We start from the raw sequence: 14,980 nt of genomic DNA, 5'->3' as shown, positions 1-14,980 counted from the left end.
TCTAAACAGGGCAAGGGTGATCGAATGTTTGGCAGGTGGGAAGTCTAGTTGTGGAAGTGACTAACCCTAATTGAAAGTTAGGCACGAGTAAGCCAAGTAGGTCAGACAGACTACAAATAGACTTAGGTTGCTTATTTGTATAGTTATCTTGTAGGAACCAGGAACTGGAAGCAAAACTGAGAAAGCATAAGAGGAGCAAACAGAAGGAGCCGAACCAAGTCTGGAAGTCAACTCAGATCAAACCTTGTTGATTAATTTTAGGTGCTCAGATTATACTTTGAGGGTACGGAATGGTCCAGGCACCCTTGTAAGGTCTAGGCAACTGGATAAGGTGGAATTGACCCTGATAAAGATCGACAAAATTGAATCAGATCGGATCGGTTCGGGGCACCTAGAATGGTATCCGAGAGCCCGAAAATATCTTTATATGGCCTCCATATCTAGCACAAGAATACAACCCTAATTTTCATTCATCTTCATACTGTGGTGCTGCTGAATATGAACGGAGCCAAACTTGTGCGATCGGGGAAGCTCCAGGAAGGATGCGCTGGACTCAGGACTTCCGGATCGGCCTCTACATGAACGTTTGGTTATTTTGTTTAAGTCTTACTTTTTGTACTTATCTTTTATATTATTGGACTGTAAGACAGATTTTTTTGCCTTCGAAAAAGTTTCAAAAAGGAGACCATTAATGGACCCGCCTGTTCATACATAGGTCTTGGATGTATTAATCCTAGGGTGTTAGGAACTAAGTAAAAATCCATGAGTCTCCTGATTTATTTTATAATATCAGCTATTAGTGTTTTGATAGAACGAATAAATTTCGAGCACTATTCACCCCCTCTAGCGCATATCGGTCCTACAATTGGTATCAGAGTAGACATGCTCTTGATTGAACTAATCGCCATGGGTACATGACGGTAAAGATGGAGGGGGAGAGAGATAACTATTTTAAAGTTTATTTTTAAATTAATATAATTTATTCTAAGTGTCAGGAGAGAGGGCACTATAAAAATTATTGTCCTACTCATAAGACTCGGACGACACCATCGGCGACAAACGAGCAACTGATGTTAGGAGTCTGGCGATACAAAGAGCACATAATGTGATTCAAGTGCCAGAAACACGGACACTACAAAAACCAATGCTCAGAGAAGAAGGCGGAGAAGAAATCAAAATTAGGGGTTGCGATTCCGATAAGTGCTTAAATTTCTAAAAATACCCTTAGAATTTTACATGCTAGATCTACTCTTGTTGATAAGCTAGAAAATGTTAATTTATTTAATAAAAATATTAATATGACTAATTCAGATAATTCAAACTTAATTGATTTAAAAAATTTAAATTTCAAAAATTCAAATTTAATTGATTTAAAAAATTTAAACTTAAACAATTCAAATTTAATTGATTTGAAAAATTCAAACCTAAATCTTATCAAGAATAAAAATTCATCTAATTTAAATAAATCAATTAATAAATCTAAATTAAACAATAATTTGACTAATTTAAATTTAATAAATTTAATCATTAATAATTTAAATTAATTAATCTAGATTTAATTTAAATAAATAAAAAATTAGACTAATTTTTTAACCTATTCAACCAAGATATATAATAAAAAATTAAAAATTTAAAATTTAATTAATATGAAAGTAGATAATAATTCAATCAAATTAGATAAAATTAATAATAATCAAGATAAATCTAATAATTTAATTAATAATTCAGAATCAAATAATCAAGATAATCTAAATAATAAGATAAAGTCAAAATCTTACAAGATAAAATTTTAAATTAATAATTTAACCACTAAAAACTCAAAATTAAATACTAAGAATTCTTATAATAAATTTTTAAACTTTAAAAATACTAATTCAAATTTAAACATTAAAAATCCAAATTTAAATAATAAAATTAATTACAATCATGTACCATTATTTAATTATGAAACGATGAATAACTCTAAAAATTTTAAATTAAATCTAAAAAATTTAAAATTAAATCCTAATACTAAAAAAACTAATTTATCAATTTTAACAAATCAAATTTAAATTTTAAGAACTCAAATTTTCATAATTAAATTAATTATTATTAAGTTCTATTTAATTATGGAACATAACTTAATTCAATTAAAAATTTAAAAATAAACATAATTAAAATTCATGAACTTAATTATAATAAAATACTTATAATTATGAAATTAATTTAAAATATTATTGAATGAAATAAAACTTAATAAAATTTAAAATGTATCAAAGTGAGTTGACACATTTGTGGGTCCACATGAAATATATCAAATTGAGAATATGATACATTATTAGAAATTAAAAAAAATATTTGACTTGATTGACTTATGCATATCTCCCATGTACATGCATATGCTTTATTATTATATGCACATAAATATCATATCATCATGTTTAATTTCTGCTTATCTTAGAATAGTAAGTTAAGGATAAATAACTGGTTGACACTTGTCCAATATAGTACCAGAATAGGATGAGATGATAGTATGTCAAGAAAGCTTAGTCTAGGTAGTCAAGTGGGATAAGGAGTACCTTGCTTGATTTGCTTAGCTAAGTGGAACTAACTGAAGCTACCTCGCTACATCCTAGGCTAGTTAGATCAAAGTTTCTCAAGAAGTCGATTAAGAATATAATTTTTTAAAAAGAATTTGTCTAAGAAAATGATCATTGTTCTGATAACCAAGAAGGTCTCTGCCTCGCCACAACTTGGAAGTCAATTTTTGACATGTGGACTTAACTAACTGATGGTTAAACCTGAATATAACACAAGATCAAACACTTATTAGAACTTAACTTAAATTAAATAAAGATAAAATTGATAAATTATTTCATAAAACTCATAAGGCAACCCTTGTATGCCATGTAGTTATATACTTAGAATGGGTGAGATGATAAGGACTATTAAATCATAAAATTTTAAAAAATATTTTCAAAAACTATTAAATTATTTTTTAAAAATTATTTTTAAAAATTTGATAATTACTTGACATTCATGTTTGTTGTGTGTAATTATACTATAATTTTTAAAATACTATATATTTGAAAATTAGTTGACCAACACTTAGACATAAAATTTTTAGGTCAACATTATTGCTACAACCCTAAGACACATAGGCAGAAATATCTTATGGTTAATAAGGATGCTCTAAGAGAGTGTCTAGTTGATGGGAAGGTTATTCTTGAAAGATCCTATTTTCAAAAGACCATCTAAACATTACTTAAAAACTTTTTGAAAACTCATGGTTGTGGTCAATAAGGAGTTCTAAGGAAGTATCAGATTTAGAGGGAAGTCCAAATTAAAAGTCATATTTTAAAAAATCATAAGTTACTTATTCTATTGACTTGGATTGACCTCTAAGACACATAGGGAGCATGCCTTGCGATTAACAAGAAATCCTAAGGGAGTGTCAGATTAAGGGGGAGATTCAAAATCAAAAGAGCAAATATATTTTTAAAATTATTTTTTATAAATCCTTGAAAATCCCTGTGAAAAACCCTTCAAAATCTATTTCAAAATCATGTTTTAAAATTATTTTTAATTATTATTTTAATGTGGATCAAACCTTAAGACATGTAGGGAGGTTGCTTTGTGGTTAATAAAGAGCCTTAAGGACGTGTTCGGTTAAGGGGGAGATCCTATTAAAAAAATAATAAATAAATTTTCAAAAAAATTTTATTTTATAATAATTTTAAAACTATTTTGAAAATACCTTTGAAAAACACTATTGAAAACCTTTGTAAAACTCCTTTAAAAAATATTTTTTAAAATTTATTTTAAAAATATTTGAAAAAATATCTAAAACACATTTTAAAACTTATTTTTGAAAATCCTATTTTTGAAATAATCTACTATGGTCTTTCAAGAAATGCTTAGACTAAGTTATGACCATAGGAAATACGTTACTTGTTGGTATAATAAACTTTTTGATGTATGAAAAGGGGGAGAATGGAAACTTAAGTTAAAAATCTAGAATTCTCCTAAATTCATAAAATCCTGCCTTGATTTAACTTAAAAAATTATCAAACATAAAAAGGGAGAGATTATTGGTGCATGGAGTATCAGTCTGCCTCCTGGATTTTGATGTTTGACAATATGCCTAGGTCTGATTAGTTTGACCAAGGGTTAATTCAAACAAGACTTAATGTTTGGATGTGAGTGAAGTCTTGTTAGGTCAATTTGACTAGAAAACTAGCGAAAAGTCTTAGTCAGTTGAACCAGTTAAGGAGAAGTCCTAGTTGGAGGCTAGGCAAGAGAAGTCATAGTTGGAGGCTAGGCAGGGGAAGTCCTAGTTAGAGGCTATGCATGGGAAGTCCTAACTGGAGGCTAGGCAGAGGAAGTCTTGGTGAGTGAAGCTGGGTAGGAAGTCTTGATCTGAGAGATTGGGCAGGTGGGAAGTCTACTAAGTGATTAAATCTAAACTGGAGGTTAGGCAAGGAAAAGTCCAAGTAGGTCAAGGATGATCGAATGTTTGGCAGGTGAGAAGTCTACCGAGTGACTTATACTAACTAGAGGTTAGGCAAGGGAAAGTCCAAATAAGTCAAGGGTGATTTGATATTTGGCAGGTGGGGAGTCTACTTGTGGAACTGACTGTCCTAATTGAAAGTTAGACACGAATAAGCCTAGTAGGTTAAATAGACTATAGGTATACTTAGGTTGCTTATTTATATGCTTATCTGGTAGGAACTAAGAGCTATAAGCAAGACTGAGGAAGTATAAGAGGAGCAAACAAAAGTAGCTGAACCAAGTCTGGAAGTCAACTCAAGTCAAACCTAGTTGACTAATTTTGGGCTTGTGGATTATACTCCGGGCATTTGGAATGGTCTAGACGCCCTTATAAGGTCTAGTTGCTCGGATAAGATGGAATTGACCCTGATAAAGACCGACTAAATTGAATCGGATTAGTTCAGGGTGCTGACAACCCTAGATTTGCAATGTGTCACGAGTAGGGTTGCAAATTAGAATTTATATTTTTATCGAAAACCCATAATAAATTCAAATAAATGAAGTATAGGGGCCTCGAGTCGTATTTTTCCAAGGGCTAGTAGACAATTGTTCAATTTAAGCTTTTGTGTCATATTTTTGGGGTTTTCTATGAAAATGAGGTTTTAGTGTTTTTCAAATCAATTGAAAATGAAATAAAAACATCAAATGCAATGAATCAAGAAAAACGAAATGCAATTGAGGAAATTAGGGAATTTAGAAGCTAGACTAAGACAAGAAATTGAGTTTAAAGAAACTGATCTAGCTTACAAAGATCAAAGCAAAGATGCAATCAACTAATCACTACAATTTACCAACACAAACAACAAAAGATTAACTAACAAACTTAAAGCCCGAAACTTGTATTCAACCTGATACTGAACAGTACCGATTGCAAGTTTCGGTGATACGGTTCAGATTCAAGAAGGTTTGAAACGAATCTAATTAAACTCTAAAAACAAATCAGGATAACAAACAATGGCTAAAGTATTAAGTAGGTAGCTAGCATTCACAAATTGTTGAAACAATTGAACAAACAAAGTTTCTGAAATTTAAACAGCAAAAACAGAAAACAGAACAGCAGAAATGCAGGGACTCGGATTTTCCTTCCAATCAATTCATTCTTGCCGTCACACAAGAACCGATTAAGGGACCAGAAATTCCAGATTAGCTTCTCACGAACCAAGCTCGGCTTGCTCCGAATCAATCCAGATGCAATGCAGCTCAGAAACCCTCTGAAATGCGCCGAACAGAGCTGAAACGAAGATTTAAGGTTCCAGCTGGAAATCCCTTGAATCGCTAGCACATTGTGTTAGGATCGGTTGGTTCGCTAGAGGGGGGGGGGGGGGGGGGGTGAATAGCGTTTCTCAATTTTTCTTGATCTTTCTCTGCACAGAGATTAGCGGAAGCAAAAATATAAAAGAGAAAACAAGAGATCAACGCTAACTGAAGGATCGAGAACGCTAGAGGGGGGGTGAATAGCGTAAAACCGTTTTTCTTATTTTTAAACAGAGTCGTAAATAAAATTGCAGCGGAAAATAGAAAAGAAAATAAACAGAAAATAGAAAGGAGACACTGGTCGATTTTACTTGGTTCGGAGCCCTTCCAGACTCCTACTCCAAGGCCCCACGGTTAGAGAACCGTATCGATGGGCAAAACACTACGTCGAACGATATTACAAAAAGATTTAGAAGGAGCGGTTACAAGCCAACCGTCCTCCTATAGCAATTAATGTAATGAATGCAGCAATTAAAACTTTACCAACGCCGTAGTAGATGAAGAATTTGGGATCGTCGGCGTAGGTGTAGAAGCTATGCACGCAGAGAGTCGGTGTTCAAAGGTTCAGCCACTTGTGAAAATTCGGGATGCTTTTTGAATAGGGTACTCGAGCAGCCTTTAAATAGAAGTATGGTGGCATTCTGGATCCGATTCTTCCTCCACTTCTTCCTCTGAGCCATGAACGTGGCAAATGATCATATTCTTCCGTTCAATTTTTTTTTTTTTTTTTTTTTTTTTTTTTGTTTTGATCAGATCGCATAGCCGTTTTTGTTGACTTTTTGATTTTTTTTTTTTTGCTTTGATTTTGAACGGACTTTTTTTTTTTTTTTTTTTTTTTTTGCTTTGATTTTGAACGGACCCTTGATCCTATGAGATATGGCTAACCTGAGCTCGACCCGAGTTGAGTTCTTTTGGATCCGTCGATGGAACCGTGGAAAGATTTAACTTCGCGGATTCGGGTTAACTTTCTGACCCTGCAAAACCACATTAGTTCCAATACCAAAAATATATCCTGCAAGACAGAGGTTAGAACAAAATGATAGTTATTAATTGACAGCTATACTGCTGTCCAATCTCAACCTAGGACTCCGGGACGGTTCCTTGGTTGGATTGACGACTTTCGAGAAAACGCGTCCTCACTTGTCCAAGTAGGACCTCTCTCCTCTAAAACTTACCTTGCTTACCATGTATCAACCCTCAGGTCTAGACAGACCGGTTTGATGTGTTGATCCACCAGGACTTCCTTGACTTGACGTCAGGTCTAGACAGATCTGCCAAGTCCATTTGCCAGATGTCAGGTCCAGCTGACCCATCTGGTCTTCCTGCCAAGTGTCAGGTCTAGAGAGACCCACCTGGACTTCCTGCCTAGTGTCAGATCTAAATCTGTGTACTCAAGGTAGATTCGTCAAAACAGGATGAACCTTAACTTTAACCAGATTTGTCACCATTAAAATATTGGTTAACACCTTGGGTTCGATTCTGGTGCAACCTGCACCAACAATCTCCCCCTTTTTGATGTGTGACAAAAACTGTTTAAAGTTAAGTAAAAATTAAGTAAATAGATGCATTACTTAAGGTGAGGTGAAACTCCCCCTTAATTAATGAAGCAGTAAACTTCTTAAGTGTTAATTTAAGTACTCTTTGACTAAGGTGAGGTGAAACTCCCCCTTAATTAAAGACATACTTATTTGATTAAGTAAAGTATCCCTTTTACTAAGGTGAGGTGAAACTCCCCCTTAATTAAAGACATACTCCTAATACACTTAAGTAAATTTTACATTTAAAAAAAAATTTTTTTAACTTTTAACTTTTAACCCCTATCTCCCCCTTTTTGACACATATCAAAAAAATAGATAGATTAAATAGGTCAAGCATGTGTCTCAAAACAAAGTTTTTAAATGTCTAACTTTGAGTCTCAGCTTGACTATCTAGAAGATAGAAGCCTTCATCAAGTTAGTCAAGTTAAGTAAAGGTCAATATTGAACCAAATGATTTACTTAACTTGATCAATCTATGTTCGATGGTTTTTAGCCTTGATTTATAGCGATGCACAGATATAAGCATCTTAAATCCCGGCTTTTTAGCCCTAAACATCTCACACCGTTTCTAAGTGTCTCAGTACACAAACAAGGTAATCCCTAGGTGTTTGTGAGATGCGGAAAAAAAGAAAATCATGGCTCTTAAAACTAAGGGTACATGATTTCTACGGTAGTGCCTAGGCTAGTTCCAAAAGACAGGGATAAATCATTAACAGAATTTTAAAGGGCATTTCATGTAGTAAAAAGAAAATATTTTCTATTCTATTGAGCACATTCCTAGCTGTCTTCTGAGTGTGCTAAACTCAGATTCGGGTAAGGGTTTAGTAAATATGTCAGCTAGGTTGGACTTAGATTCCACATAATCTAACACAATAGTTCCTTTTGCTACATGGTCCCTTATGAAATGGTGTTTTACTTCGATATGTTTTGTTCGTGAATGATGCACTGGGTTTTTAGTCAAGTTAATTGAACTAATGTTATCAATTAAGATTTTAACATTATGGTAATTTAGTTGATAGTCTTTTAAAGTGTGCATCATCCAGAGTAGTTGAGCTACACACTCACCCATGGCTATGTACTCTGCCTCAGTAGTTGAAAGTGCAACACAATGTTGCTTTCTACTACACCAGCTGACTAGAGAACATCCTAGTAGTTGGCAGCTGCCACTTGTACTTTTTCGGTCAAGTTTGCAGCCGGCATAGTCTGAGTCAGAGTAACCTAGTAAGTCAAAATTGGTTGTTCTAGGGTACCAGAGTCCAACATTTAGGGTGCCCTTAACATATCTAATTATTCTTTTGACTAAGGTTAGGTGTGACTCTTTTGCACAAGTCTGGTACCTTGCACACATACCTACTGCAAAAATAATGTCAGGTCTACTAGCGGTAAGGTATAGTAGGCTACCTATGGCACTCCTATAGTGTTTTAGATCTACAGGTTGTCCGTTAGGGTCATTGTCTATTTTTACGGTTGTTGCCATTGGTGTGTTGATTTCCTTTGAATTTTCCATTCCAAATTTCTTAACTAACTCTTTAGCATATTTATGTTGATATACATAGTTTCCATCTTTTGTTTGTTTTATTTGTAAGCCTAAAAAGAAATTAAGTTCTCCTACTAAGTTCATTTCGAACTCATTTTCCATTAAGGCTATAAATTCCTTTAAGAATGATGAGTTGGAAGATCCAAATATAATGTCATCGACATAGACTTGGGCGATAAATATATGATTATCTAGGGCTTTGATGAATAAGGTCGGGTCGATTTGTCCTTGGTTGAACCCTTTTGAAATTAGATGTTTTGATAACCTATCGTACCAAGCCCTAGGTGCTTGTTTTAGACCGTACAACGCTTTCTTTAGTTTAAAAACATGGTTTGGATGGTCTAAATCCTCAAATCCAGGTGGTTGACTTACATATACTTCTTCTTTAATGAAACCATTTAAAAATGCTGACTTTACGTCCATTTGATATAATTTAAATCCTTTATGTGCTGCATAAGCTAGCAACATCCTAATGGACTCAAGTCTAGCTACAGGTGCGTAGGTTTCATCATAATCTAGCCCTTCTACTTGACTAAATCCTTTAGCTACTAGTCGAGCTTTATTTCTTACAATTTCACCCTTGTCATCTAGTTTATTTCTAAATACCCATCTAGTACCAATAATAGATTTGTCAGATGGTGGTGGTACTAAGTCCCAAACTTGGTTTCGTTCAAATTGGGCTAGCTCTTCCTGCATGGCGATTATCCAATCAGGGTCAGGAAGAGCTTCTTCTATGGTTTTGGGTTCGATTTTGGAGATTAGAGCTATCTGACTAAGGTTTCTAAATGAGGCTCGAGTTCTGATTCCTGAGTTTGGATCACCCAAAATTTGGTCGATAGGGTGATTACGACTTGTTCTGGTCGGTCGTGACTCATTAGTTGGTTCATTTTGAAGGTTTGTATTTGGTTCAGTCTTGACTTCCTCTTCTTCTAGGTTAAGTTTGTCAATTTGAACTAAGTCAGATTTAGGTGTATTATTATTTTCTTCATCAAAAATTACATTGATGGTTTCTTCTACTTTTTGAGTGGTCTTATTGAAGACTCTATAGGCTCTGCTTGTGGTTGAGTACCCTAAGAAAATTCCGTTCATGGTTTTAGTTGAAAATTTCCCTAAGTAGTCTTTTGTGTTTAGTATATGTACCTTACATCCAAAAACTCTTAAATACCCTAGGGTAGGTTTTTTATTGTAAAAGATTTCGTAGGGGGTTTTTACTAAGTGTTTGTTGATTAGAATCCTATTTTGGACATAACAGGCGGTGTTAATCGCTTCTGCCCAAAAGTGTTTTGGTAGGTCGTATTCGTTTAACATGGTTCGTGCGGCTTCTTGAAGTGTCCTATTTTTCCTTTCGACTATACCATTTTGTTGGGGGGTCCTAGGACATGAAAATTCATGGTGGTAGCCATTCTCTATACAAAATTGGGTAAACCTATGGTTCTCGAATTCACCACCATGGTCACTTCGGATTCGTTTGACTTTGACCCCTTTTTCATTTTCAATTAATTTACAGAAATTGCTAAATGACTCAAAGGTTTGGTCTTTTGTCCTTAAGAACTTTACCCAAGTATACCTTGATAAATCATCAACGATTACTAGGCAATAGTTACTTCCATTTAGGGATTTAGTTCCATGTGAGTCAAATAGATCTAGGTGTAATAGCTCAAGTATGGTTAAGGTTCGGGTTTGATTAGTCAAGTGGTGTGATGACCTAGTTTGTTTACCTTGTTGACATGCGTTACAGATTTTCTTGTCTAAGTTTTTGATTTTAGGTAAACCTCTGACTAAGTCTTTATTTTTAATTTTCTTAATTAGCCTTAAATGGGCATGGCACAGTCTCCTGTGCCATAGCCATGCTTCTTCTTGTTGTGTCAAAAGACACTTGGCTGAGTAGGTAGGTAGGTTAATTGTGTAAATATTTTCCTTCCTAATGCCCTTAAGTGTTATTGAAGGATCTTCTATGTTTTGAATTAAACATGCATTAGAAGAAAAATTTATACTAAAACCATTATCACATAATTGACTAATACTTAATAAATTAAAACTAAAATTTTCAACCAACAAAACATTGCGAATAATAAAATTAGAAGTCAGTTCAATGTTACCTGACCCAATTACCTTAAGTTTGCCATTGTTTCCAAAGGCAACTGACCCTAAGGTTTTAAACTTGAAGTCAGTGAATTTTTGGCGGTCTCCAGTCATGTGTCTGGAACACCCGCTGTCCAACATCCATTGACTCGGGCCCTACACGAGTTAACCACGTGTAAGTAATCAATAGACGTTGTTGAATTTTTAATTGTTTAAGTTGACTTTTAGTTATTTTGAGTTAGAAATAGACTTAGTTTTGGGTCGACCAAATAGGTTCTTCGAAGTAGACTTCCAGACCAGGGTGGTTTTAAAGGTTGTGAAGTTAGATTTTTGTCATCTCACCCAATTCTAAATTTTCAATCACGTTAAACCTATGGATTTAATGTGAGATGACTTGAGTTGAGTCAAGTTTTGTGTCTTAATTTGGGTTAAATTTAATTTCGAGTTTAATTAAGTAATATTAATTATTTGGGTTTTAACTTGATTAGGTAAAATTGGGATTGGATTAAGTTTAGGTTTAACTAAATTTTTGAACCTAACATCTCATCCCAGTCTAAGTTTTCAAAACAGGTGCCTTACTTGTTTTGATGAGATGTAATTCAATTTTTAATCTTTGATTATTGTGAGTACTAAGTATGACTTAATCTAAGGTTAGATAGGGTTAACTAAGTGTCCAATTAAAAGTAAATTTCAATAATCAGCTTTCAGTTGGAAACCAACTGTTGGTGGCGAGACACAATGGTCTTCTTTGGCCGAAGCCTTATTGGAACAACAACCACTGGTTAAGGCTTCATAAAGAAAGTTTACTTTAAATTGAATTTAGTAGACCCTAGCCTAACTATTTAAGATTAACCATACTAAGTCCTTAACTAAATTGTTTCTAACCTAAACATGGCAATTTGCATGAAAGTAAATAAACAAACAAGCAAACAATCAAGTAAGGTTATTATCATGTAACATGAATTGTTTTTCTGTTGGATCCCCCTGGATCATTACCCTGATAAGGTCTATCTAGGTAATGAACTTTACCCTTGGGAACCCAATAGAAATTAGAGTTGTTTTTAACATGCAAACATTGTTTTGGGACCCATGCTTGTCTTATACTAGACCTATTTGTGAGGGAGATAAAGGATGTGAATCTCTTCTTGGTCTTGAACCCAAGTCCTGCTCCATTGTGTACAGCTCTTTGGTTTCCAAGCATCATTTTCAGATACTTGGAACTAGTAGTGAACTGTTCCAATGAACCAGTTAGTTCCTCAACTTGATGTTTCAAGTTGGAATTCTCTTCCTCAAGTTTTTCAACTTGAGTTGAGGTTCGAACCTGAACCTGATCAGCTGGAGAACTGGGTTCAGTCACCTTCTTGAGATCTTCGACCTCTTTGCGAAGGGACTTGACCTTGTCCTTAGATTTATCTAGTTTTTTACTCAACACAGTAATAATATCGTAAAGACGATTAACTAAAGCTGGACTTACCTCAGTTTCGTCGTCTGACTCGGATGCTGATCCGTGGCTCGACTCGGACTCGGCTTCAGATTCTGACTCGTGATGGTTCGCCATTAGTGCCAAGTAGCTGGTTTGTTGGGTGTCCTCGCCGTCTGACTCGGAGGAAGATTCGTCCCATGTTGCTTTTAGAGCTTTCTTCTTCTTTGGCTTCTTTGACTCCTTGAGATTAGGGCACTTATGACGGTAGTGTCCCTTTTGCTGGCATCCGTAGCAAGTTACCTCCGATATTGGTCTTGACGACCTTTGACCTTTTCCTTGGATGATGCTTTTCAGCTCCTTTTTGTTGAACCGCTTCTTCTTCACCATTCTGCGCACCAGATTGACGATTTCCGTTAGATCTTCATCGTCGTCGCTGGAGTCGTCGTCTGACTCTGGTTCGGGTTGTACTTTGGCCTTCCTTTCCTTGTTCTTTGTTTTACCTGCAATTAACGCAATACCTTTCTCGGTTTGGCCCGAGTTAATCTGCTCATATAATTCAAATTCAGAAAACAGGTCATCTAATTTAACTGTAGACAAGTCCTTAGATATCCTATATGCATCTACTAATGACATCCAAGAGGTTGTACGGGGAAACGAGTTTAAAACATACCTGATGATGTCCCGGTTCTCAATTTTTTGTCCGATTGCATGGAGCCCATTTAGGATGTCCTTGACCCTTGATTGCAGTTGATTGACTGTCTCGCCTTCCTGCATTTTTATATTAAACAATTTATTAATTAAAAGGTCGCGCTTTGTTACCTTGGTGTCGGTCGTGCCTTCGTGCAATTCGATCAGCTTATCCCAGAGGTCCTTAGCGCTGATGAATGGGCCGACGCGGTTGAGCTCCTCCTTGCTTAGCCCACACTGGAGAATCTGGGTGGCTTTGGCGTCTGCTTCAATAGCCCTCATTATTTCTGGGGTCCACTTATCAATACTTACCGGTATTCCTTTATCGTCGGTTGGTAGAGTGAAGCCGGTCTTGATGATGATCCAGGTTTGCACTTGGGTCTTCAGGTAGTACTCCATTCGGCTTCGCCAATAAACAAAGTCATCCCCATTGAAGAGCGGGGGACGAACAGTGCTATGGCCCTCTACGTACGACATCCTGAAAAATTATAGAAAAGCAAAAAGAACTGTTCCAAGACTTCGCCTTGGGATTAGTAGTGCGGGAAAAATAATAATAATTAAAAAGAACAACGAAAAACGTGCTTGAGTGGTGGTTGCACCGACTACAAGCTACCCCGCTCTGATACCAATTGAAGGATCGAGAACGCTAGAGGGGGGGTGAATAGCGTAAAACCGTTTTTCTTATTTTTAAACAGAGTCGTAAATAAAATTGCAGCGGAAAATAGAAAAGAAAATAAACAGAAAATAGAAAGGAGACACTGGTCGATTTTACTTGGTTCGGAGCCCTTCCAGACTCCTACTCCAAGGCCCCACGGTTAGAGAACCGTATCGATGGGCAAAACACTACGTCGAACGATATTACAAAAAGATTTAGAAGGAGCGGTTACAAGCCAACCGTCCTCCTATAGCAATTAATGTAATGAATGCAGCAATTAAAACTTTACCAACGCCGTAGTAGATGAAGAATTTGGGATCGTCGGCGTAGGTGTAGAAGCTATGCACGCAGAGAGTCGGTGTTCAAAGGTTCAGCCACTTGTGAAAATTCGGGATGCTTTTGAATAGGGTACTCGAGCAGCCTTTAAATAGAAGTATGGTGGCATTCTGGATCCGATTCTTCCTCCACTTCTTCCTCTGAGCCATGAACGTGGCAAATGATCCCGTTCAATTTTTTTTTTTTTTTTTTTTTTTTTTTTTGATCAGATCGCATAGAGCCGTTTTTGTTGACTTTTTGATTTTTTTTTTTTTTTTTTTTTTGCTTTGATTTTGAACGGACCATTTTTTTTTTTTTTTTTTTTTTTCTTTGATTTTGAACGGACCTAGCTTGATCCTATTGGAGATTAACCTGAGCTCGACCCGAGTTGAGTTCTTTTGGATCCGTCGATGGAACCGTGGAAAGATTTAACTTCGCGGATTCGGGTTAACTTTCTGACCCTGCAAAACCACATTAGTTCCAATACCAAAAATATATCCTGCAAGACAGAGGTTAGAACAAAATAATAGTTATTAATTGACAGCTATACTGCTGTCCAATCTCAACCTAGGACTCCGGGACGGTTCCTTGGTTGGATTGACGACTTTCGAGAAAACGCGTCCTCACTTGTCCAAGTAGGACCTCTCTCCTCTAAAACTTACCTTGCTTACCATGTATCAACCCTCAGGTCTAGACAGACCGGTTTGATGTGTTGATCCACCAGGACTTCCTTGACTTGACGTCAGGTCTAGACAGATCTGCCAAGTCCATTTGCCAGATGTCAGGTCCAGCTGACCCATCTGGTCTTCCTGCCAAGTGTCAGGTCTAGAGAGACCCACCTGGACTTCCTGCCTAGTGTCAGATCTAAATCTGTGTACTCAAGGTAGATTCGTCAAAACAGGATGAACCTTAACTTTAACCAGATTTGTCACCATTAAAATATTGGTTAACACCTTGGG

At 35.7% G+C, this 14,980-nt stretch overlaps 1 protein-coding gene across 1 annotated transcript; it reads right to left on the bottom strand.

The window, feature by feature from the left end:
• Positions 1-11,890: 11,890 nt before the first annotated feature.
• On the bottom strand, positions 11,891-13,528 carry LOC141817665 (uncharacterized). Its single transcript, XM_074705300.1, has one exon. The coding sequence runs from the start codon at positions 13,526-13,528 to the stop codon at positions 11,891-11,893; it is 1,638 nt and encodes a 545-aa protein (XP_074561401.1).
• Positions 13,529-14,980: the final 1,452 nt, after the last annotated feature.

Source organism: Curcuma longa, unplaced genomic scaffold (assembly GCF_044706935.1).
Source record: "Curcuma longa cultivar G26 ecotype Majalengka, Jawa Barat unplaced genomic scaffold, ITB_CL_G26_1.1 contig_21501, whole genome shotgun sequence".
NCBI classification, from domain to species: Eukaryota; Viridiplantae; Streptophyta; class Magnoliopsida; order Zingiberales; family Zingiberaceae; genus Curcuma; species Curcuma longa.
The sequence above is the reverse complement of the archived record's forward strand: the minus strand, read 5'-3'. Positions and strand labels throughout refer to the sequence as shown.

Excerpts from the sequence above, each read along its gene's own strand:
- LOC141817665 (XM_074705300.1), bottom strand. The coding sequence starts at position 13,528 with ATGTCGTACGTAGAGGGCCATAGCACTGTTCGTCCCCCGCTCTTCAAT.